General features: G+C 33.3%; 1 protein-coding gene across 1 annotated transcript; it reads right to left on the reverse strand.

Annotated features, from left to right (window-relative positions):
• LOC127869576 (neuronal acetylcholine receptor subunit alpha-10-like) lies at positions 1-27,464 on the reverse strand. Its single transcript, XM_052412230.1, has 7 exons — positions 27,392-27,464; positions 18,990-19,204; positions 15,586-15,695; positions 4,768-5,228; positions 3,894-3,980; positions 3,467-3,582; positions 1-552 (listed from the first exon to the last, which is right to left on the reverse strand). Exons 1-7 carry the CDS (start codon positions 27,462-27,464, stop codon positions 142-144), a joined length of 1,473 nt encoding a protein of 490 aa, XP_052268190.1. The 3' UTR covers positions 1-141.
• Positions 27,465-27,852: the final 388 nt, after the last annotated feature.

The following is a 27,852-nucleotide window of genomic DNA, read 5'->3' on the forward strand; positions in this document are numbered from 1 at the left end:
TTGCAGAGCTTACCTTTTTAAATATATTAAAATCTATTTCAGAACCTACAGGACTTAAAAACTGTTACATCAGCAAAACAGATAACGAAATTAAAGACCTTGTTTTGCGTCGCTCTTGCATCGATCGGTGGTTTCAAGGCGTTAAGTGCTATTGAATATAAAGAACAGAACGATAGAGAGCGATGACAGAATTGTAATCAAGTACACACAAAAGAATAACCTGTCAAATATCAGACCTAATGCTTTCCACTCTTTGGCCACCTTCTCTTGGTTATCTTTCTGGTCCATTCGTGCTTTATAAAAAGTCAAAAACTCGCGAATTTCGCCAAGTTTCACGTCTATCTCCGAGAGATGTGGGTCACATTCGATTTGCTCTTTTCGGCGGACCAAAAGCTCACAGGATCCTTTCCAGTATCTAGGGTTCTTACTGTCCCCATTTGCCAGTCCCATGCCTGGAATAGCCGGTGGTATGAGCCGCTTTTTGTCCGCGTCTAGAAACGGCTTTACGAGATTGTTCATTCGCATCGCTCGAGCAAAGAATCTGAACATCACCTGGTAATGAAATAATGAATCATTTTTTGCACATAGTAAGTATAGCGTTACACTTCACTAACTTGAACTTAAATGAGTATAGCTTTACACATCACAATTTGAAACAAATATTTTATCATGTATTGAAATATGTAGCATTGCAATACATTATACAAATCAGTTTTTATGTTCATACTAGCGCCAACAAAGATAACGCATATACCCTATTTGTTATATACCTATACACAATATTATTAGCATGATTGAGTAGTTCGATACAAGTATAACGATACAATTATATCTACTGGATAGGGATTTTTTAATCTCACGTTGTAAAATCGTTCCGGTAATGAAAGGCCGGTAAAGCTTAGAACTTTCATGTCTGAAGTATCGTGAATATCCATAATGTTTTGAGCGTCATTGGAAAACATGTTCTAGTGTAAAACACGCACCAATACACTTTCTGAACTGTTTACGAAGACGATCTTTTAATGCAGGTTATATCAAAATATTTTATTTGTTGTTGGTTTTGTATACATGCGCCGATTGTAAATAAAATAATTGTTTCAAAGAAAACTTCCGATTTGTTTCAAGTCTAATAAGGTGAATAATACATGGAATACAAAATAACTGTATTCTGGTGAATACAATCACACAAATCGTGCGATACAACCCACAGGAACACAAATCTGGTTCAAACTCTGTCCCTTAACAAAAGGTTCAATGCTGAGTTCTTGTGATTCTCTTTAAAAGAGGTTGTCAATGTTAGTATAGACATAAAATGGCAATGAGTGCCTTCAACCAAATTGTCTTCGAAAGGGTAACACATTCTGCATATTTTCTTTCAAGGCTGCCATTTTATCAGATTAATAGTGTAATTGCCAGTCACTAGAATGTTTAAAATCTTCGCATTTTAAGTATATAATGGTTTTAAACGAACACATGATATATGTTGAAGTATTTTTTAAGTTTTATAAGGCTTAATTAATTGCAAAAACCAAAATTAGCATTTAAAGTTTCTTACACTTAACAGACTGTTAAATTGTATTTAAATGTAGAAAATGGTGAGAAAATTAATATTAAAAAATGATATAGTTTATCAAGACGATTTGAATGTCACAGTTTTGGGCGAAAGATTATAATAGATTTCATTTTTTGTTAAAAGAATTTATTATACCATTTATTTTCATAACTTTTTATTTATATTAACCTTTCGTAAATGGATTATGTAAATAAAATATTGCAATATCAACAAGCGTGGTAAATATATCCGACCGACGACATAGTTTTGACAACTATATCAACATCTGGCTTGATGTTCAATAAATACCAACTGTCGTCCAAAAGTATTGACATCTTAAAGCATATCGCCCAATAATTGCTTACAAAATAAAATAAGCATTGTCAATTTACATGTTTAATATTTCAGATAATTTGTCGACTTATATTCAATGGTGGTGGATTTTATTTTCAAAATGAATATTGACATTTACTAGTTCTTCAATACATCAGGTTAATAAATATTGAGTAAGGACGTGTTTCAAGTACAGAAAACATACATATGTATCTATAATTGGATTGATATACTGGGACACAACCAAATCTGTTTCATGACGTGAGTCTTTCAAATTTATCATAAAACGTATCATAAACGTTTACAATTTGATAATGATCAAACACAGTCAAACAAAGTGCAAGCCAGAGAAATGCATTAAAAAAAAAATATGTTCGTCTTCCATAGTCAAAAAGACGTCACCTTTCGGTCTCAAAAAGAAAACGTTTACATTCGTATGTGTAGCTCTGTATGTGAAACGTGTCTTAAACGTTTTATTTAGATATTATGTATAACAAAACATAGTTTACATTGTGAATGTGCATAAAAAACATAATTTCGAAATAGAAACCTAAATGAAATCGTAACATTTGGTAAACACGCGCCCCGTGGCGAATGCTGATTTTTTTTCTCGATAACTCTTCATTTGCATAATGCCCATATCGTGCAGATTAATACTGTCTGCACTAAATCAAACATATGTAGCACCACAGCTGTTCGGTATGCGGCATTCAGAGAGTCCGGTCAACGACGGATGTCGCACGTACAATGTTTAAGGAAAAACTTGGGACTTATGCATCAGCTACGAATTCCGGTTTATAGATCGGTTACTAGGAAGCACTCTGTACATTTTTTTTCTTTTTTTTTCGCACCCATGATGTTCATTTGTCATTCGTTAAGTATATACTGAAAGATTAAATGTTTGCGTGCACGTATTGTATTATAGATACGGTAAATCAACATCATATGCCATTCCTAAATAACATACTAAATGTCACAACATGACTTGATTATCAATACTTCTTAAAAACAAATAAACATCAGAATTTCAAGAAGTGTTAATCAACAAGATTTAAAGAGAATAACTGTAAAATTCTTACTATTTGCGCTATTTCGACATTGACATGGGAGAGATAAAAAAGCTCCATTATGGGAATGAAACCCATGACCTAAACGTCAGTAGGTGGACACCATATCCAATACACACTAACCAACTCGTTTACACAGTCACAAGAACTTGTCATAAAACAGTATAACAATTGTAATCCTGTTACCATTATCGTGAAATATTCCCTATTTATTGCAATATTTTAACCCCAATTTTAACGCAAGACTTATAACACTTGTATGTTTCGTATCAAGTTGAAACGTATACTCGTATGACGTTATAAACAAAATGTGTGTACAGCTAAGTTATTATAATTGAACCGGTACAATAAAGGAAACGATATTAATTTAGTCGATTTATATGAGCACATATACACATTATGCGTATTTCTTTACAATTAATAATTACATGCTATGCATCTTATGATCACAGTATATTATGATACGTTTATAAGCCATGTCTATTAGCATCATTTATCTCAATACGTAACTTACATTTCGCAGAACTTTCGGAACAGGCGATCGTGCTCCATAGAACGAAAGGTTTACCACAAAAACATTGAGGAATGTCGATGCTGTGATTAACACCATGTTGAGACAATAATACGTTCCTGAAAATAAATAAGCGGACAATCAGGAGTTATACACATAGTTAATGCGGCGAAGTCTTCTTGAATTGGACACTAAAAGGCGTCAAAGGAAATTAGATGAGCCCTTTAGTAGATATTAATTCATTAGATAATGGTCTTAATTAAAGTTACGAGAATTGTACGTACCGTACACGTATATAACAAAAAGGCTCAAGCTCAGTATGTTGTATTGTTCGATGTACAGTCAAGAAAACAATTTAATGAAAGCAAGGACATTGTGAAAACAGATTTGGCTTTGACCTTGAACCTGATATCGTTCGTATCCCACTTACCGAGTATAGGAACACCATCGGAGGCTGGCGGCATGTTGGCTTCGAATAACAACAACAACACAAAGAAGGCCATGAAAATGTTCATACCTGAAATTTAAAACGTCACATTCTGTGCATAATAAAATGAATTAATATAAAAATTTTATGTCGAAGGATTAAATCCACAAATAGTATTTATCAAAACTAGAAAGCTTGTATGAAAAGATCATTCGTTCAATTTTTAATTTATGATACATTTAACATTTCAAACGTGGTGTATACTCCATAATGGTTGATGTTTTGTATGACGACGGGCATACTTTTCTATAAAAACATAAACAAACAATAACAATAATAATAATAAAAGAAACGTCATATGAAAAACACTCACACGTTCCTTAATGAAAGTTTCATGTTTGTAAATACATGTATATTAATATGTAAACGTGGCCTTAATGTTAAATGTGTTAGCATTGGTTTACTTATATAGATGAGAACTCGAACCCAGATAGAATATATGCTTAATATAAACTATTACAAATCCATCGCTACATGCGTTGGTAATCGTGTGCGTATCGGTTTACAATGTTTATTTATTAACACATGAATTGTAAGATACCTCTGAATATGCATAAACTTAAAGTGTATTTGTTACCGCTTTTATGCAGCCCAATATGCTTGGAAAATAATCGTTATTTATCAGGAAACAACAATTTTTTTGAAATGCAAAAACTTCAAATATGCTCATGGCGTGATTCTATATGATAATATAAGACGCCTGTTATTTAATTTTATTTTATTTTACAGGCCGCAAAGGTCGTCTTTTATAGGAGCCCTAAAATGATGCAGCTTGAAGCAACCAAGGACGACACACTAAATACTAGTCTACACTTACCAAGACTCATTTTGGTGGGTGATTCTGGTGGAATCCAAAACAAGACGAGAGTGAGGGACGTGAGAAGAACACATGGTAGAATAAGAATGTAAATGTACGACGTCGCAGACCGCCTGAATTCCACAGTGTAAGTAAGATCGTGGTATTTGACATTAGGACAACATGCGTAGGCTAACACGTTCCGAACGCCAGGAGTTCCTAGGATTGCCCAAGCCTTGTTCGGGACAAAATAATCTTCGGTGAGCATCTCGTGTTTCTCGCCGAGGAAATCTAAATCAAGTTTGCTCCCGTCGTACGTCCACGAACCAAATTTTAATGAGCAACTCTGCTTATCAAAAGGAAAGGTTGTCACGTCTATGTTACAGGTACCCATAAAAATACCCTGTGGGATCCAAGTAATGTTGCCCTCATACTTTATTGTCACAAGGGCATCACGGCGCTCTTGGAGTCGAATGTCAGCGCTGAAAATAACAAACATTTATTAAGAACATTTAATTAGTGAAACACACAATCGTGACATTATTTGCGGTTCGATTTAAAGGTCAAATGCAACATTTTTGGCGCGGTGGCCTCAGGATAGCGCGGTAGAGGAGTGGCAAAAAAGTTGACTACCAGTTCAGATGTCTTCAGATTTATTGCCGGTTGGGGCAATTGAATTTTCAAAAACGTTTGAAGCGTTTTCTACCCAACAAAAGATATACTGGTTGAAAACCCAGAAAACTCTCGCGTGTATCGGTGCTATACACATAGCACGTAAAACAACCACGTTGAATTATGATCGCATCCAGATTCTGTATTACTTTCTAGATCTCTCTCTCTTACTTTCCTTTCCGCAAAACAAATGACACCCTTGATATTGGTAAACCTTGACAGCAAAGTCTAAACAAACACACACTTTATATTTACTACATTACATGTTTTGTGTGTGAAGATTTTGCACATAAGACAAAAACTGCTTCCCCTTATCACATACAAAATGTGCAAGCGCAAACACTTAAATACGTATTTATAATCTAATGGCCATTTCATTTTAATTGTTGTGAAGATAATGACACCTAATTGTATTTTTTTAAATGTGTTCATGTATTCTTATGTCTGATGGACTTGTTAAGCTAAGAAATATTTTGAATCAAATGCCTTGGATAGAATGAACTGAATTTAATATACAGGTCAGAATAATCTTGAAATATAGAACAGTTATTATTTGCATTACGAGTCTGATTTAGCATGTGCTTATTCTTTGCTGTTCAGATGTTTGGTACGAACATTGATGTTTACTTTTGAATGACATTCACAAATACATCGTGTCAATCGAAAATGGGCCTTATGACATATTCAAACAGTGTAGCTCTTCATATGTACACTCTGGTGTGCGCTAATGTTACCTTGCATGCCTTTCTAGAGTACAGGGTTACGCTGGTCGCATATTGTAATACCAATTATCGCACGACTCGTCTTAAATTATAATATTGTCTGAATTCACTAATAACGACGTTTTTGTTTCCATAGGATTAGTATTATATTTAAGTATCATGTCGAACGATGTGTGCTTTATGTTTTATATGTCGAATTTCAATATTTGAAAACGTGTAGTAATCATAGTTATTAAACATAAGAAATAATTTCGTAAAAACTATCAAATGCGATTACAATAACAACGATATAAAGATATATCGTTATAAACTCTCTCGTGCGCGGACAAAAAGACAATACTAACTAAGAATACCACATTTTGATAAGAACAGGTTTAGGAAATACGAATTAGCTGTGAGTATCAATTCGCGTTCTTACACGGTTTATTTCTTCCGTCAATAACAAGAGTTGTATAGATTCAACAATTCAAATTGTCTGTGTAAACCTCTTGGATACTCACGTCAACCCATCTGCAACTCCAATCATCAAATTCTGAAGTGTACCGAAATTATCGGTCGAGGATTTTCGACATTTGAATAACAATCGGTTTCTATGATAACCTTACCATTTCTTCTTGTCTGAGTTGCTTAAACATTGGCCCGGTTTGAAATAATAAAACCACTCATTGTTTGTGGGTATTTATTTTGGATTGATCTTAAAACAAATATTTACACGTGAAACGTGTTCTAACAGTTAACAACATTGACACACGGGCTTTTCTAAAACATGACGTACAGTGTAAAAGGTCTAATACTAATGACTATGCAAACTCACCTTAACATTTGATTGTCACAGGGTGAAACTGGATGCCCTTAGCATTAACATATTACATAAAAATAATCTGCAAATAAGTCCGGCTTTTTCTATGCAGAATTATGAATTTATTTTTTTGCGTAGTAATGTTCTTATAAAAGTGTATTTTTTTATTAAGGAAAGCTAATTAGGACGTAGGAAGAAAGCATAATACATTTAATTATGTACGCAATAAAGCATACTGTTTAAGAGTGTGTGTGCTCAGTCATTAGTTTTGAAATAACGTACTCGATCTTTCATGCCACACATTATTACATAAAAGAGAACGGTTGTGTTAAGGAATTTTCAAAACCAATGCTGACGACAAAAAGCAAACATGAACCCGAACGTACAATAGGACTAGCGAATAGAATGAAGGACGGACGAAGCACATGCGCAAACCTTGTGTCACATGCCAACTAGTTTCACCGCTAGAGGGCCATTAAGAGTTAGCGTTAAATACACACTGTATTGTTTATTCAACAAAACATTATTAAATGAGAATTTAAGTAACTGTTTATTATGAATTATACCAAATATTATGTAACTCATGATTAAATTTAATAATATACAGACGTGCACATTGATTGAAAAGGTACATTATTATATAAATATACCAAAGAACATGCCTGAATTTGCAGAATATGAAAACAATAATTAAGTACACATATAATGATATAAGTATTTTCCTGATTAAATGTTATAATTATGTAATTGTTTTGAACAGTACAAAGGAGGAATTATATTTGAAAAAAATATGGACACTACAGCAATTGTTTGTGGACACACTTTTTTAAGGTTTCTAGCACAAACAAGATTCAAACTTTAAACGTACTTACTTGACTAGGCAACATAAGAGTAATTGTTTGATGTTGTATTTCAGATTAAATGGCTAGAAAACTAAATTTTATTCTTAATGAGCTCTTTACGTAAAAGTTGTAAATAACCCATTTTACTAAATAACATATCAACAGACAATGGGGCATATTGTACAACTACAGATGACACTAACAACCCCTGCAACCTTCTGTCCATATCGGACAAAGTGTTGTGGAAAACTAGTGCAGACAACCTCCATTCTCGTGCCTGCATTTAGCTTGCAAACACTGACCTGCCACTGGCCGTTATCCATGAAAAGATTGAATCATTATGATGAATACGCACTGGAAAATGGTTGGAAAGAAACAAGAATATCCCACTAACTTACTTTTCTGTGTCATTTATGTCGGGCATAAAACGAACAAAAACGAATAAAGAAACTGGACACACTATAAGAGTCTCGTATAAACTGATAATTAATAGGTTTAAGATCAATGTTGGCAAGCTAAATTTTCTTATCACATGACCAGAGAAAAACTGACATTGTAAAAAGCATACACACTATCAAAATGTACAAAACATCAACAACGTGTAAATGAAGTAATATTTATAAACTATCACTTGGCATTTCGTGCATAGAATTGACTTTTGTAAATAGTGAAAATTGTGAATACATTTGAGGCAAGTGGTAAATGGTCATACTCGAAAAAAATGTATTTTACAAACGTATCAAGAAGACACAAGCACAAAATGTCAATTTCAATAGTCTTTGTTTTGTATAAGCATCACTGATACACACTATCTTTAACCATACACGTGAACAAAGTAACACGTGCATGCCCCAGTCATCATAAATAATCGAATGGATCGTCAAGTCTTAAAACGTAAATAACACCTTTTTACTTATAACTGAAACGCATCTCGTTTGTCAGGTAAGCATTAGATGAATTTTAATAAACTTTGTGCGAATGGAGTATGCACGCGTTCAATTGACTTTAATCGCAAAACATTAACGTTTTAAAAAAGAACGATAATGGGACTGTAATTACGATTTTTTTTCTAAAATATGGAATGAATAATATTTTAATATTAAATATGAGATTCATTTGATGACTAGTTCTTACGTATTAATGGCTAATGTTTGCGTATAAGGAACCTTTTTTTGCGAACCACAACTGAATTTCACTTTGCATACACATTCTGGCCAGATTATTTATTTTTTATTGTATTCTTATAAAGACACGTGTATAATATACATGTATGTTAATGGTAGCTTAGTTAGTTGCAACTGCTTACTTTAAGCCAATTATTTTGTAAGTATCTAGTTAATTACAGTTGTTAAAACTTCCAATTACATTTAAAATGTTTGGCTCGCATACCTTATGACTGATGGTCTAATTTCATCAGCTTTTTCGTTAATTTAATCAACTTGATAATGTTTGGATATACAAAAAAATTTCTTGCAAAATGCAGCTTATAATTTCTTATTCAAAACTTTATAAGCAATACTTATTTGTGCGAGTCACTTTCCATATAAAGCATGGGAACAAATTACTCGGTGTTCTTCGTATACTCGCCGTTATTTTCCGTATATAAGCCGATGATATTGTATGTAACCTCAGATTCTTACACGACAGGCATATGAAGTGAGGTTGTTTTTTTGCAAGCCTTTTGTTGTTGTTTTCAATTCAATTCTTTTAAAATATTCACGAACATTGTACAGAAAACAATATAAATGCTACTTGCCAAATGCAATTTCAATAAAAATATTTGAATTATTTAATGTTTCGAAAGGAAAAACAAAACACATATTTTTATACATTTCATTTCATTCCCTGGCAACGTATCATTGAAATTAAATAAATGATTATTATTTAATGGAATTAGTACACTGTAACTGACGTTTAGTCATATTCTTTAAAGTTGACTTAATCATAGCCAAAATGATGAAGTTACAAAATATAATGTTAGTTGGATTTGAAATGTTATGTATACGCACAATTAGTCATTTATATAGAAGAAATTGTTTATATGTACATGGAAAATATCACAAATGTTAATTTATAAACGCTATTATATTTAAACGCTTGTAATAATCATATTGTTTCTGGTTAAATTTTACGGGACCTTTTCACAGATTTTGACATGTTTTGAAGTTTGTCATTAAATGCTTGACATTGATTAATGAAAACATCGGAACTACAGAGTTCCACTATGTAACAAAAATAAAATTAAAGACGAAAAAGTATCCACACCTGGGCTCTAACCACTGACCGTTTGAGTGAAAGTCTAGCGCTTATACCACTCGATCACGCAGCTGAGATATTAAAAAAAATGAAGCCAAATATAAAAAAATCGTCGTTTGTAACAAAATATAACGATTACAACATAACTTTCCAAATTATACAATCGTTTCGCGATTGTAACGCTTTATAAAATTGAGGGTTTTAAATCGTCAAAAGATGCACATTATGGACATTTTAGATCATTGCATTACTGTTTTCTACAAAACATTACTGCAGCGACAATTTGCAAATCTGGAACATTTTTTTCCAATTTTGTCAATTGATCAAGTCGTGAAAACGTCCCTTTAATGTAAAAAATCGGTTACCTGAATTAGTAATCAATGGCACAATGGGGTGGGGATGGGGGTTACGGGGTCAGTTGCATCATATAGCTTAATGTCACGCATTACCGTTAGTATACTTGAGATAATCACGGATTGTTGGTAACGTATTTGGCCACAACAACGGACGTAAGAACAAGTATCTAACCGAAAGAAGAGACGAGAAATCAGTTTTATATTAGACTTACATACAGAAGACGTGTCTTACGAAGGGGTTATTCATGTCGATCATCAAACGGAAGCAGAATTGAGATTTTTTATAATTAAACATAGTAAAATAGTTAAATTGACCGCGACAATATATTTCTGACTACCGATGTGCTCAATAATTAGGTCCTTTTGGTGGAGCATCATGGATTAAAGTACATACGATTTCAGTGTAAACATTTCGTTATCGAAACCTTAAACCAACATATGCATATGTCCGAGGAATGTTATCTGAGATTAATTTACATGATACCATAAAATACATTTATTTTTGTTCAATGAAATGCTTAACAGCAAGTTTACGCCAATACCGACACGTTTAATCGTATGTGTTGCATAACCAAAAATGTATGTACGTGTCGCGGGGGATTTCCGAACCGTTAACATTTCTTGTTTACGTAAAAGAAGTGATATATTACAGAGAAGTACATGCATATAAATATAATTCTTCTGTCGCTTATTTTCTGGCACTTCTTGTTTTTTTATTCATTAACTTTTGATCTGTTTGGATGAAATGTTATAAGATCGTATATGCTCGCTTCAAGGTCTAGGTCACTATTAAAAAAGTGTAAAAGTGGTCATTAAAAACGTTGTACAAGGGGTGAAGAAAGAGTAGTGAGAGTGAAAACAACATAAATCACACAACAGTTTAGCAAAAATCAAGAGACAAAGACGAACAGAGATTAACATAAATACATCATTGTGCACAGCATTTCGACAATACTAGAAAATTTCTATAACAAGGAAGAAAACACACAGAAAAAAGAAGATTCTTATTAGAAAGTTCAAAGACGGTTAGAGTGCCCATTCCTGTCAACAAGCATTTGTTTGACATTTCTATAACTGTTTGTATGATTGATTCACTTATTCAGCTTTATACCAAATTTCAAGTAATTTATCAACCTTGTGACACGTAGACAAACGACACAACCAACCCTGTCAATATCAAGTGCTGTTAAAAATCACCGACAATACCACGGTCAACGACGTTATGATGGTTAACCAATAGATACAGAAAAATATACGGTCGAATATAAGCGCAATCGCTTTCCATTCCCTTGCTACTTTTTCTTTTTTGTCCTTGTCCAACATGCGCTCGAAATAATTGCCTATAAATTCTCGCACGTCACTAAGCTTTGAGTCAATTTCAGCCAGCTGCGGATCTGATTCGACTTCTTCCTTTCTGTTTGATAGGAGCTCCGTTGATTCTTTCCAGTTCTTCTGGACTTTCTCGTTTCCACCATTTGCAAGACCGATGCCAGGAATCGCAGGAGGGATGAGACGCTTCTTATCCGCCTCGAGGAAGGGTCTTACCAGATTATCCATGCCCAAGGCTCTTGCAAAGTACTGGAACATCACCTTATAGACACGAAAGAAACGCGCGTCAATATTTTGAAGCTTCTGATGCTCATGATAATGATAATATTTGTGAAGATGGCGATTATTTTGATGATGATACTTATAGGAATAAAGATTTGTTGTTCTTGTTGTTACTGTTGTTTTTGATGATGATGATGAAGACCAAGACATTGAGTATAATAATAACAATGATGACTGAGAATAGCGGGTTAAATGCATATGCGTACAGTTTTGTCACCGATTTTGTAAACCGAAAAGACACTTTCCTCTTTATGTAATGTTCCGGATTTAAGAAGTTTCTTTAAAACGAAACAAAAGTAGATTTCAGGCGGAAGTGTCGCCCACGAATAGCCTGTGATAAAGCACATGCATAAAGCCCAGTTTTCCCTGAGAAAAGCCTTATCAATAACCAGTGTTAAGTTCTCCTCAGGAATTCAACCACGATGACGTCTTCCCAAATTGTTTGTAATAATCTCTCATCCGAGCGACATTAAGTTGTTAATTTTGACTCAGACATAATATAATGTGAGAACACATTTGTGAACTTGAAAGATGAAGTATATTTTGTATTTTGTATGACGCATCTTTTTCCTATTAAATATAGGTACTTGTGTACAACGGTAATATGTTATTTGTCGATATGAAGATGAGAGCGTTAGTATATAAATCAAGTAGTTCAAATACACACCAAATGCACTTTGTACCTTCTTTAGAAGTTTTGGCACTGGAGCTTTTGATCCATAAAATGATAGGTTTACCACAAACACGTTCAGGAATGTCGATGTCGTGATCAGGATCATGTTCAGACAGTAGTAGGTACCTAAAAACAGGGGAACGTGACAATTCTGCGTTGTGCATTATTTTATGAACTTCAACAGAAATTTGAAAATAGGTTCTGTCAGCAATTTCGGTTTTAAAGTTTAAAGGGACTGTCCAACAGTCAAAAACGTCGCTCGACGCGAATCGATATTTTGGCGAACTACGAGGATTGCTTATATAGCTAAAAAATACCGCCGCATTTGACGTGAGCGTGGATGGTCGAGTGGTAAAGTCGAAAGACAGTTTACTCCAAAACTCCATGACTCTAGGGGTCAGTGGTTCGAGCCATGTGGAGATTAACGTTTTTTCTTCTTTTTTTAAATTGTATTCTTATTTTTTACTGGAGATTTTTAGTTCAAGTGTTTGAATTTATCAATATAAAGCATTTAAAGCAGTTAATGACAAGATTTAATACATGCCAAAATCTGTTGGACAGTCCCTTTAAGAACAACAATACTATTCATGTAGTTTATATTCTGAAAAGGTTTGCAGTTGGCAGTGAAGTACACATTTTATTATGTACTGCAATAGATTATGGTCAGCGTCGTGCGAAATTGCGCTTAACCCATTTATGCCTAGCGTCTAGAAAAGAGGGCCTTGGCAAACAGCGTAGACCCAGATGAGACGCCGCACGATTCGGTTAAGGGCATATCCGAATAGTGACGCTCCAGATATGCGTGTGCATCCATTAATTCTGATAAGGAGTCATAATGTCCGCTAATTTCTATCACAAGAAAGCTTGACTATATGACGCTAAGAATGACTCCTTAACAAACTGGGTGGTAAGGCTAGTCTGGAGCTACGCTGGAAGCATAGAACATAATACTCATAATTATTAATCACATGTGAAACAAATAGCAAACATCTACCTAGGATTGGTACATTAGCGGATGCAGGCGGCATTTTTTTCTCGAATAGAAGAAGAAGCACGAAGAACGCCATAAAAATACTCATACCTGAAATAGACAGTTTATTTGGGTTATGTATATGCTTTACATTTAAAAAGTATAACGCGTTCATTCGACATGATATTAACTATGTTATTAAAATATTCGTCAAAAAATCAGTAGCAGTTATATATCCAACATTGTACATGCATCATACTCTATTTTGAACCAAAAGCCTCTCATAAATACTTATTTTCAGATAAAATTAATGTACAAACGTGATGTATAATTAGCTTAGCATGATATTTAAACTAGTATGACTTTGTTTTTATAACTGAAAGAAAGCTTATTTTCACATTTAAGGAAATTTTGTATAATTGCTATCGGCTTTGAATTAGACCGGAAATTACTACACCCTTATTGTAACAGTGTTAACCACAAGTTTGCAAAATCAGCCAGAAATATTCAAACTCTTACCCAGTGCCATTTTCGTGGGCGACTCCGGTGGTATCCAAAACAACACGAGCGTCAACGTTGTCAAAAGAACGCATGGCAATATCAAAATGTACATGTAAAAAGTAGCTGTTCTTCGGAAGGTGACAGTGTACGTAATGTCTATATACGGCACTGGGCAACACGCATACGTTAGAACATTTCGAACTGCAGGTGCACTGATTAAACTCCAAGCCTTATTTGGAACAAAATAATCGTCAGACTTCATTTCATCGTCGCCTTCAATTGTAAGATTTAATTTAGTTCCGTCGTACGTCCACGAACCAAATTTTAGTGAACACGACTGTTTATCGAAAGGAAATGTCATTATATCAATTTCACAGGTGCTCATGTAAATGCCTTGTGGGCTCCATGAAATATTGCCGTCATAATTTAAAACAGATAGGGCGTCTCTACGTTCATCTTTCCTCGTGTCAGCACTGAAAAGGTACAGTGAACGTTTTCAGGAATGGTGCTCATAAATATTAAAGTTCAGTGAATGATATTGGTAATTATTTTATGATAAGATGTGTTTTTTTCTGATTTGAATTAATAAATGTTGCGGAAAATATTCCCGAATTTGCAAAGCCAAACGGTTGCCAATGGCATTGTTAGTGGAAGGAAAGATTAACAATAGTTGCAGCCCTATGCGTTTCTGAAACAACTTACATATCGGAACACAACATTAGTTTTGTGACACAAATAGACGCTTGTACAGAGGAGGACACAAAACATACACAGGTTGACAATCAACCAATCATTAGCGTGTAAGTATACTTTAAAATCCGAAAAAGAACTTGTGTATACCAATATCAAACACGCATTATATGAAACAGTTAGACAATCTAGGTTTTATTTGACAAAAACAAAGACGTTTAATGATACTTCAGACCAATTTTTATCATACATATAGCAAATGGACATATTTAAGTTCAAATGCATCGATTGTATTCAGTTTAATTTTTTTGTTACGCAAAAATACTGAACAATGCCCATCTTCAACTAAAAGAATGTACAAACACCGAGAAATACACAAATGATACCAACGTGTAAACGAGCATAAGCATGTACACAGACACAAACATCTTACATGTATGATGCACACGCTAACAACGTTTAACAAAGAAAACATACACGCTGCAGCGGACATGCTGAAATAAAAGGAAACTGGAAACGTGCAAACACATTGATAGGGAGAAACAGGGAGGAAAAAGTGCAACTACGTTGATATGCTGTCACAAAAAGTAATCACTTCAACGGCTGTTGAAACGTTGTAAGAAATAACACAAGCTACACACACATATTTAACAATTATTCTATGAATCTGATATGGTGTTATGTCAACACGTATAAAACAATGATGTGACAAAATTGAAATCACATTAAAAAAAGCACGATACTTACTAATTATAAAGCTTTATATCTGGGGTCCATATCAAATCAGAAGGGATTCGGATTTCAGTAACTCCTTCATAGTCATCCGGGTTCCAGCGAAGAAATTCGTCAATCCAGTACTGAAAGGTGTGTTTTTAACCAATTTATACCTAGTGGACTCTCCCATCCTTCTGAATTGGATCAATTTATTTCCAAAATTAGGGATGTCTAGTATATTTATTTCTATATTTAGAATATTTCTTACAGAAATTACTTTAAGCAAACAGCGCAGACCCTGATGAGACGCCGCATCATGCGGCGTCTCATCTGGGTCTACGCTGTTTGCAAAGTAATTTTTTCAGGACACTAGGCATAAATGGGTTAAGGACGACGTGAACATTAAATGAATTTTCAATCTAACACTTTGATGTCTGATGTCGTCGACGTCAGTTCCTGTTTATTATACCAAACCTGACAAAGGCAAATATGGCCGAAACATTATTTCATTTATAGTATTTAACTAAATATTGGCTTGTTTTTAAACATTATAATCTTCATCCTATCGCACGTCATTAAAAATAATGACCCATACATATGTCAACTTTATACTGAGATTGGTTATTGATTATCAATAATTTGATCCGATGAATTTTTTCTTGAAAAATGCATTATTCAACTAAAATCGAAAAAATTCTAGATTATCCTTTAACGTACTCAGAAATCCTATCCGTTATTCCCCATAAAACAGTTATATTAAAATACCGCATTTTGATCAATAAACGCACACATATGATTGAATAACATAATGCATATGCAAGCATAAGTAATAATACTATTATCATTATTATATAAATATTTACCTAACGTTTTAATACCTTTACTCAATTATAATTGTACAGCTACTCAATAATATTTTTTTTCAAGTAATCTGTCCTTTTATTTCACCCTGTTTCATGTTTTGACAAACGCATCATGGCAGATCCGGGATTCAGTGATTTATGTTTCGTACAAACATAACTTATTTGCAAACGAAATTATGAATTACAGCCGTTGCGAACGAAACGTGTGTTATAGTATATGTTAAGTTATTCGCTATGTACGAATTGTAAAATATTTAATATAATTGTATACTGTCAAACAGACCAATTGTACACAGAATAAGTTTCACTCTTTCCTGATATAGTTCGCCTATATAGGCTTTTTCAAAGTTTGTTAGAAAAAGGCCTATTTAGGCGAAATAGATCATGCAAAAGTGAAACTTATTCTGTGTCAATTTATATTGATCCTTACTGCATGAAAACTGAGTAAAATATGTGTATATTATAATACACTATGTTATACCAGAAACGGTGCTAAAACTACAATACGATGTTACAATCGGATGACCAAAGTACGGGACTTACTTCATATACTGGTTTTGTAGATGTCTGGATGTTTCCAGAATCAGTAATTTCAAATGTAGTTATTCCTATATTTAAAACTAGAATTATTTATATGAAAATATCGTTGTGGCGAAATGATTTAAATATAAAAGTTTGTAAACTTTATACAAAGAATTGAAACATCGATTTGAAATATCCGATTACCTTAACATAATCCAAAAACTTTAATTTAGAAAATACATATCAAAATTAAGACTTTCGTCCAATATTTTAAACATTTAATCTGGAAAACATATATACTCATAAGAACGAAAACATAAATAGAATCGAAGACGAGTATCATTTGTAATTGTATGTCCTCTTTATATCAATATTAGAAAAGTGTTTATTGACAAATACTATTATAACCGGCATAGTATGAATACATTTATACTTGTGTTACCAAATACTAACATTTAAGTCCTAATCAAACTCTCGATATATTGTAAAAATGCTTTTAAAATGAAAACTGACGTAGCGAATGCAAACATGAAGTAATATAATGGCCTAAGTTTTTTTACACCTTATTATGTACTAGTTTGGTCACTTTCGCATTCCTGTGCACGTGCTTATTTCTTATCTATTGTCAGTTTTGTATATATAACGAAGAAATGGAATTGTTCAAGTTGTATGTAAAAACTTTCTGTCCTTTTTTTCTATTTTCCCAATTGACCCAGTGTACATTATAGGTCTTCCAGCATTTATGATGTCTGGCCATTTTAATTTTTCCTTTTCCGGGCAGTCGTTCATCGATAAGGCGGACAGCCTATCAATAAAGTAGAGATCCTGTCGAGTAAAACCGACAGTTTTATTATCTTCTGTGAAAAATGGCCAAACATTTGTAAAAGAATTAAGTTCTTCTTTGCGACCTCGAGCTCATCCCCAGATGCAGGCTTATCTATTAACAAAATGTAGAATTACACTGAAAGTGCATTTCCCATCTCTGCAGTTAACCAGTGAATATCGGGAATATCAGAAAGCACCTATCACAATGTACTAAAATTGAGTTTTGAACGAAAGTTTCTATTTTTCGGTTCATTCCATGAAAAAATGTATTATTTGTGTTATTTGAACAACTGTTTTAAGTTTTAAGTTTTAAACATAAATGCAATCTATTAAATGCAATTCTGTTATAACAGAGCCGTTATAAAGTAGCACCCGTTGTATGACGAATTCAGCTTTATGTCTAGTAATTCAACGGATCCAAAGGGAAATAATGTGCACTTACCGATAATAATAAGCCCAAATTTATTCCTACAAAATCCGTGTACAGCGTACCATCTTTCGTTTTTGTTACAATGTTTAACCCATTTATGCCTAGTCGACTCACTCATCCTTCTAAATTGGATCAATTTATTTCCAAAATTAAGGATGTTTGGTATATTTATTTCTATATTTAGAGTATTTCTTACAGAAAATCATTTAAGCAAACAGCGCAGACCCTGGGTCTCCGCTGTTTGGCAATGCCTTTTTTTCGAGACGCTAGGCATAAATGGTTTAAATCGAGTACGCTTGAATATGCACCAGTTATTAGTAATATTCAAACGTAAAAATAACGCATTTGTATATCAATGTAGTGATTGAGGTAAATTAAAAATAAACGATAAAGACATAATCCTTCCATTTGTGAGTATTCGTTAAAAAGTTACAAATGATAACACGTGTATTCTATTATTGATCACATGATCGGAAAACTATTAATCACCAATTGATAAGTGATGGGCTCTAGATTTGTTGTTTTGAAGTGGTACTAACACGAACATTAAAATGTTCCGAACGCTTTTTAAGTAGAAATCTGTTCTGTTAATGCACTCTTCGACGATTGTCATCTTTTTATTTTTTATAAGTGGGTTTCAAGGAAAATGTTGTTTTGTTGTATATAAATACCTTTATTTACTAAAATAATCTCTTTATAATTTACCGACAAATACTAGCACTTGTATATCCTTATGAAGACCGTTTAAATACACTTTATATGTTAAACAATCTAAAACGAAACAATAAAAGACCTACATAATTTGTCCACAAGTTCAACTTCAGGACTTGGTTCTTCTCGTCCAGGTCCACAATCTGTATGAGCTGAAGCATGAGCTTCACGGGCACGGCATGACTGTGGTTCGCCACGGGGCGCGCGTACTTCCCGCCTCTTTTATCATACCCCGCCAGCAGGTTCTTGATTAAAACGCCTTCCGCGGAGAACTCCGTCGGAAATCGGACGTCATAGCCTTCTGAAATATCCATGCAAATGGCGTTGCGGTTGGAATAGGGCTACAATTAAGTAAACTATGTGAAAGTTTCATGGGAAGTTCTCAAAGTAAGAACCAAATCAATACATTCTAAATTAATCGAACATATATAATGTTACACCATTAAATCTTCAGTCTGTATATTTCCATGAACAAACATTTGCTGAAATCATAATATGGGCATAAAAGCCTCGAAGGGGAATACTAATACACATGCATTCAGTTGATTTTAAGTTCTATTTTGATATGTGTTGCGCATTTTAAACGGAAGTTTATGAATGCGAACATCAATCAACATCTATTGTTTAAGCCATTATTTTGTATATATCGTTTGCAATCAAAACCTTGTAAAGCATCACTATCACTCGGTTGAAAGGACTATGTAGAAAAGAGTCTAGTGCTGACCAATATTTTTGTAATTAACGGTTATATGTGAGCTGTGAGCGATTGATACTTGTGCTTATACATGCGTCGTAAAAAAACGATACTTTTAACAGACAATTTTAAGTGTGTTTTTATAGTTAACACGCTATGGTTATTTTTTTGTTATACTCAACGATATATTACTCGGTTGATTAAATATCAGACATTTGCTTTTTAAATACCGACATAAATACGACACTAAAATATATTGAAGGGCTGTTGCTACCGCTGTGTGTAGTTGTGTTTGTTGTTGGTGGCGTAGTTGATTGTGCAAATTTAATCCTTTGCGTATATTTCGGAATATTTCACTAACTTAAAAATACCGTGAATACGTGGTAAATTGCACTGTATTTGCCATCTGTATAGGTAACTCTCCACTGTATTTGCCATCTGTATAGGTAACTCTCCGATTTGCCAAAATAAGCTTGAGCTTTACTATCCGGCTTGAAAACATAATACGATAAAATGTATGAGCATGTCATAAAGATCGTTATATGACTTCCTTCACCGCATGTTACACGGGGAAATCCGATGGAGTACGGTAGACGCAATCTGGTAATTTCCGAATCAAAGACCAATATATTAATTTTAATTGCGCTGGGTTGCGGTAATTTAGGTGATCATAATTGAAGTATATTACAGTTTTACTTTAATCTGCATATGTTAACATATTAAGTATCTATGCAAAATGAATACTTTGCAGTAATGAAGGAAAAGAAACGACATAAGCTATATGTATTTTATAATCAATTAATACGAATTATTGAAAACGATTATCGTACTAAAATATTATTAGCAATCAAAAAGTATTATAAGAATAAATATTTCTAGATACATTATTTAAGTTTATTAATTATACATTACATTTAACAATGTACATGTTTTCAAGTCGTGGTATTCGCAAAATTGTGCGTGATTAAGTGTAAAATCGTTTTAAACTTGCGTGAGAATGCATGTCTGAGCCTTAATTAGTATTTAACTATAGAACAAAGTTAATCCACAAAACGTAAACTTGTGCCGTTATGTATATATTAATATTAATATACCGATGCAAAATTATATCTAACCATTTTATATCGATATGCAAGATTATGGTTTTCGGAATTAAACGTGTGCATGGTAACCATGGAAAAGACGACAGTCAGACCAAAATATGTAAAAAAAAACATCTTAAAACATCTAACACCGTAAAGAACATTAGCTTATTGATTTCTTGTAACAGTAAAATCGCCACTTTGTACTCGCTCACCTAACCTTATTTGATTAGCGCCTAAGGCTTGAAACGGGGTCAAAATGTTGGGATATATTGAATTTAAAGTTTTAATTCTTGTGAAAATAAAACTAGAGTCCTTTATCTAATACTACACTATTCTAGGGTATAAATATCAGAGTAATGCCATTTTTGTTTTGGAAGCAATTACTCCATTATTTGTCATAGCTTTGATTCTCATATCATATTATATCCAAGCCGTAATTCACTCACTTTGCTGAATTTATGGCATTTTCTTACCAACCTCGCGATAGATCATCTTACAGATTTGCATAATGGAAAAGAATGGCTAAGATTGAATGCTGTATTTGCCAATGGAATTCATTCTGGTTACTAGATCCGATATGGTTCTATTGCATTCGTGTATATGGGAAATATAAAAATATAGTCTGGCTGTGACGTTTTTCACATTGATATGTAAATTGCAATAAAATATATGAAAGAAAAGGGTTATAACTAGAGCATATGTCTATTAGCGTTCCCTTTTTAACCATTTTTATTGAACGCTATTTGGTCGTAAGATCTGGACCAAACAACAACAAGGCTCGAGGATTACATGTACCGGTATAAAAGTATATATAAACATATACACACCTACTTTTAGGCTGTACATGTTTTTGTTATTTTATTTACGCGAATACACGATGTTTCTTCGGTTTAAATGACTCACATGACATCCAAATTGCTGTAGGAAAAGTGGAAGTCGGCGGTTATACAGATAACTGCATCGATTTGGCGCGTCTTTAACATTAGCGCAGAGATTTCCGGAAAGTTAGGGAATGATGCAGGCATGGTTCCGATTTATATACAGTGTTTTACAACTTTTTTAATTGATCAGTATCACGCATCGGGTTCGTGAAATTCCCACAAGAACGTTTGTTATAAGTTTATTTTTGCATATTATACTTTTGACTGGAAAGATTCGCATGTTTACAGCATATTTGACACGAAAACATCATTGCAATGTGAACGTAAACATAGTGTTTTACAATCAAGTACATTATTCCGCATCCTTTTTTTACTATTTCGTTTTGTCATTGAAAAAGATTTCCTTAAAAATGTTTCGTTCACAGACATTGCATCGCAACCTCAAGAGTTTCTATTTCGAGAGTTGTTTCACTCTCTATAATTAGAAAAAAACCTTTCCGACCTTTAAACATCGTGAATATTTTATGATTTTCTCAAATCACAAACACATTCTGTTTCTCCTCGATTCTGTTTATATAATGTCTTTGTAAAATTTCAGACAATGTTGAAGAGGCCTTATAATATTTGCAGCGTTCCTAACTGTTTCGACATTCGTATGATTATGTACCATATGTAATCTATAAACGTAAGAAGTTTTGTTCTGCATTTAAAATAATATTATTTAGCATGAATTACATTTGATGCAAAATGAAATCGGTATGCATGATTAACAAATAAAGGAAACAAAAATAACAACAGCCGTGCCTTGGTCGAGTACTCTCATTCGTATAAGATTTTACTCACATGCAGTTTACACAGTATACTAACATGTTTTTGTAATGATTTGCCAACATCAGTTTTATTTTGCTACTGAACTTTGTATTCATTCTTACGCATTACATTGATCACAGATGTAATCAACAAAGTTTGACACACATTTAGCATAAACATACTGTATACCACTAATCAAACAGTATTTTTTATAGTGAATACTAGAAGCTTTGGGATTGTCTCAATTTGTCTGTGTTTGTTATGTTTTAGATAAGATCCATAAGAAACACGGACAATTTATTTCGCCACATAAATCTGTGGATTACTTTTTTGCTCTAATATTGTATTTTTGGAAAACAATAAACTATATTATTTTGCAGAAGCTGTGTACCTCATTCAACGAAATCTAAGTTCGCCGCAACCAGAATTTATTGGTTTCGTGATAGGCGTTCAGCGAATGCATTGGATGGATTTGATCTAAAATCTGTTGCGCTTTCTGGATGGCGCCTCGTTAAACCTCTAATTGTTTTGTTAAATGTACAGGTAAGTTGCTGATAGACATAACATATACTGGTTAAAGATACTAGCATTTGATATCATTCAACCGATTTAACGCGGGTTCAAGCAAAGCTGAAGTCAGGCCAACATGTACACGCTGGGTATGCGGATACTTTGATAACAAATGGCACTTCGATGCCAGATAACAACAAAAGCCACGCGCGAGAGGTAAGTTCGTCAGTTTTTTGCAAAGTTATATCACACAGATTAGTTTTTAAGACAAGGCGCATGGTCGAGTTTATAAATGGTGTATCCTTTGTATTGCAAAGACAAAAATCACGGACAAATGGTATATTTTTCCCCAAAAAAATAGAAAATTCGGTCGGAAAACAGCATAAACTGGATGAACAGTAAACATTTCATCAAAATAAAACTACTTAGAAATATTGCAAGAAATTGTTTGATATTCCAGCATGTAGAGTAATCACCGTGCTTCAAATACTGAAATTGTGATGGTATTCAATGGAATATAAACGAATATAGAGCATGTTTTAATAGGTGGTATTCATGAAGTTGCGGATACTTTGATTCCCGATATAGGGCACTTCGGATAACAGAGACTTTCAACAAATTGGATAACCGAGTTTTATCTTCTACCTGAAATGCATTTATGTATATTATGGCTATTCTTACCAAAAATTTTGAAGTACGAATCAATTTGCATTGTCAAGCCCGACACATTGGGAATCTATGCATAACGAAATGACATACACATGTAAAATATAACCAATGGTGTTGTTCGTTTTCAAAAGTATTATTACTATTAATTTATATAATTAATATTATAAGTGCAAATTTTAAGTAAGATTCGAATGCTTATTTCTGAAGTAATATATTTCAAGTGACGACCGAAAATCATTGTCTAAGTAATCAACTTGTTTTTACGTGGTAAATTGAGATTAAGAGAATTGAAAATACAACGGATCATGTGGAACAACACGACAGTGTTCAATTTAACTTATAGCAGGACTGTAGATAAGGGGAGCACGGGGTCTCAAAGCGGCAAATACACCTCATAAAATCCTTTGTCATTGGTGCTCATTAGAATCGCATTATGAAGACGATACTTATGCGTAACCACAAAATTTAAAAGAGATTGGAAAACTCCCTTTATATTGAGCTCTACTTATATGAAGCACTTCCCTTTACACTTCCCTTTCCCTTTTATTATCATATTCCAAAGGGATATGAACATGTTTCGGTAATTTGTGTTTAATTTACGTCAGTACATACATTTTTATTTATTGCCTGCTTACTTTAACAGTATTCAACCGCGAATTCTGCATTTCTGATTCACTAAATTGAGTGTGTTATATCTGGTAAAAAGTGTCGAGTTATCTGGAATCGAAGTGCCATTGTTTTTCAGATGATCGGTAAAAGAAGTGTCCATGAAAATTTGGCATCCGACTCGGAAAACATTTGAATTTCCTCAAATACGTTAGTTAACTAAAATTTAACATGTTGTAATATTAATGGACATGTTGATCTTTTATTTCGATTAGTTGGCACGTTCTTGATTTATTTCCAAGTATTTTTATTTGGATGAAATACGTACTGATCATCGAATTCATGATGATTATCGATGAAATTTTATCTCTTTTTTATAATCCACTGTTTTTTTTTTCACGAATTTCTGCTCCGCAATACGAAGTACTATACCATTAATCGACCAAACAATGTAACGTGTCAGAAAACCAAATGAACAGAACATAATGCAAAAAAGCTGAAGAACTCAACTCTCGCGCGTGGCTTTTGTTGTTATCTGGTATCGAAGTGCCATCTGTTATCAAAGTATCCGCATACCCGGCGTGATGTAAACAGGCAGAAAAAGCTTTTTGTTTTGGAATATTACAGTTAAGGCGTGATTATATTTTTTGCAGAAACTTTTATCCAGTCAAAATAATATCAGTTGCTTAAGACATGTTAAAATACAATAATAATTTCTCCTTCATAATGTAATACATGTATCGTTTATTTTGTTTATGAATCACTTCTACGCTATTAAAAGGTATTGCTAGTCTTTAACCCATCTTTTAATCCACTTCAAAGTGTTTACTTGTATTTTTTTTCAAAACGTAGACATATGTATTAAAAAACAAAAATTATTAATTGAACACGCAATCAAGCGCAAATTCAGCTATTCAGTTACTTAAAAATATTCAAATCGCTTTTCTGAATACTCCAGCATCTTTAAAATGTTAATCACAACCTTGTTTTGTGCTAATTTTGTCCCTGCGACAGAAAAAGAATAAAATGAACAATCGGTTATTATGCAATTTTTTGTGATGCCTAATATTTTTAATATTTAACGAACTAAATTAGACTCGTTAACGTACAATTCCCGAATAATGAATTGAACAAATACATCATATTTAATACAATTACTTTTTTATATTTTAAGTGTTTTGTTTCAAGTGGTGGGCACATATATTTACAAAAGTATCGATTAAAATGACGTCACATTTGACGTTGGTTTGATTATCCGCAATTAATATGACGCCATTCGCTATATCGAAATATGAAATATGATTGATCGAGAGTAACGTATTATTATTCATTATGTTTAGGGTACGTCATTTAAACGCACGGGTGAATGTACTTTGTATCAAGATGCTCAGAGTTTAGACAAACAGTTAAACATACATCCTCAGGTAAGAAGAGCGTGTGACAATCGAAAACAATATTTTGATAATTTGCTGTCTAATTACCCACGATCAGATGTCCGCTATCAAAATACGAGTGTGTACACGAATTATTTTATTAATCCTTTGCAAGCTGGAAAATTTGTCGTCTGCTAAAATGTCGTCTGCTGAATTTCTAAAATAAGCATTTTCTATGATTTTTTTCAAAGAATACTATAAGAATAGCAAACAGTTTTGATCCTGATGAGACGCCACGTTCTGTGGCGTCTCATCTGAATCCAAATTGTTTGCAAAGGCCTTCAAAATTCGGTTCCAGCACTGAAAGAGTTAATATGCAACATCGGACCGCGTTGGAATGTCGCCACACACTTTGATACACACATATTATGTCTTAAGTATTATGCTGCTATATTTTAAAACGGAGTACTTATATATATATATATATATATATATATATATATATATATATATATATATATATATATATATATATATATATATATATATATATAATATATATGTATATATATATATATATATATATATATATATATATATATATATATATATAAATAGTGATATGACATTTACATTTATGCATGTCATGAAACGATTGCGCTTATTATAATAGAAAGTTTAATATGTTTGCATAGTGCGCGTTGAACATTTTGTAAAGTTTATTGACAATGCTGCTACAATATTGATCTTCTGATGTACTCATCAGACTTCACATTGTTTACCACACTGGATCAGATCTGTTCAGAATTCAATTTTAAAGATAAACGTTTCTGCTGTGTTACAGCATTGGCTATTAGGCATTAAGTTCAATTTAGTGAAGAACGCTCTGCTCGAGGGCCTCACTCTACAGCAAGAACGGAGTTGAGGTTTTTGTTGAAAGTTAATAAAACAGTTATCACTTGGCTCTAAGACTGCACCGATAAAAAATGAAAACTAATAAACACCAATTATCATGAAACGTATATTTTTTCGATCAAATAAAGGAGTTTTGTCTGAACATTGTTTAAACAGACAAAATGTAACATGTATTGGCATATGTACATGTACTACTAATAATTAGGTTAGAATCCATGTTTACATATGAAGACGTTTGTTTACATATGAAGACGTTTTATGCAGTTTTAGGTTAGTATTAGCGAGTCAAATTTATCCGATTTATTTGAACACGCACTTGCAGTTACACGTAAAGCACTTCATCTCTGCTTATTCAATTGTGCCAGATCACATTGCGTTCCCTCGATCGGATATAGAGATCGTTTACACTGCTGCGATATGGCGTGACTCGCACCACCTGATCCGTCTTTCATCTGATAATTCAGTATTTCGGTTGGCACAAGCAGGCAGGTGAAGATTTATTATCTTGATAATCGATGAATTTTTACCTGGTTGATACATTGTACAATGCTGTTATGGGGCGAGGTCAATGACATCAAACGCGCGGTAAGACATATAATTTCTCTCCTGACAATATTTCTTGATTTTCAGTCTTACTATATCAGCCGTTATAGTACAAATGACGTATGCTTTGATTTTGTGAGAAGTATATCATGTACATAATATGCATGCCCTTAATAAAAAAGAACTACAGGGGTGCTGTAACATTTCGAAAAAAAAGAAGCAAACATGCTCTTCATCTTCTCTAGTATATCAATTGGTGTGACGTTTGGTGGTTGAATATTCATTTTCTGCAGTTTCGGTTTAGGTTAATTACATATAAAGACGCTTATTGGTCGACTTTGCAATAACTGTACATAATTCCACATATTTGAAATTTACACTAAAAATGTTGTGTGTGCTTACTATTGCCGGCCACAAAAGCTACAGCCAGCCAGATCAGCGCCCAGAAGGGAATGAACTGCCTCTGAGGATCCATGATGGCTTAGTCTCCAACGTCAGCACCGTTGTTGACATCCAGCATTACAATCTGTAATTATAATAACCAACCCCTTGTGGTTCGTATTCAGTGCTAACATTAAAGACAATCGTTAGATATTGTTGATAATAAAAGAAAAGACACGGTAACAAAAACAAATCCACACCGTCAACATTCGGGAATTGCAACTTTAACAAAAAGGTACACAATATATCTGGATATATTTTAATTCAAGCTTAAATGAATTGATTAGCAAACAATAACATCTTTCAGTTAATACAGAATAAAACAACAATCACTCATGGTCTTGCTTAACCGATGTTTACCCAAAATATAATTGTGGGGTGAGCCATTATCATAACATATTATAAAAGAAAAAAAACACTAC

This window comes from Dreissena polymorpha, chromosome 2 (assembly GCF_020536995.1).
Source record: "Dreissena polymorpha isolate Duluth1 chromosome 2, UMN_Dpol_1.0, whole genome shotgun sequence".
Lineage (NCBI taxonomy): Eukaryota > Metazoa > Mollusca > Bivalvia > Myida > Dreissenidae > Dreissena > Dreissena polymorpha.

Coding starts and splice junctions, on each gene's coding strand:
- LOC127869576 (XM_052412230.1), bottom strand. CDS start 27,464: ATGGATCCTCAGAGGCAGTTCATTCCCTTCTGGGCGCTGATCTGGCTG. Junction 3,981..4,767: donor ACCCACCAAAATGAGTCTTG/GTAAGTGTAGAC, acceptor TTTAAATTTCAG/GTATGAACATTTTCATGGCC. Junction 553..3,466: donor TTCCGAAAGTTCTGCGAAAT/GTAAGTTACGTA, acceptor TTTCATTACCAG/GTGATGTTCAGATTCTTTGC.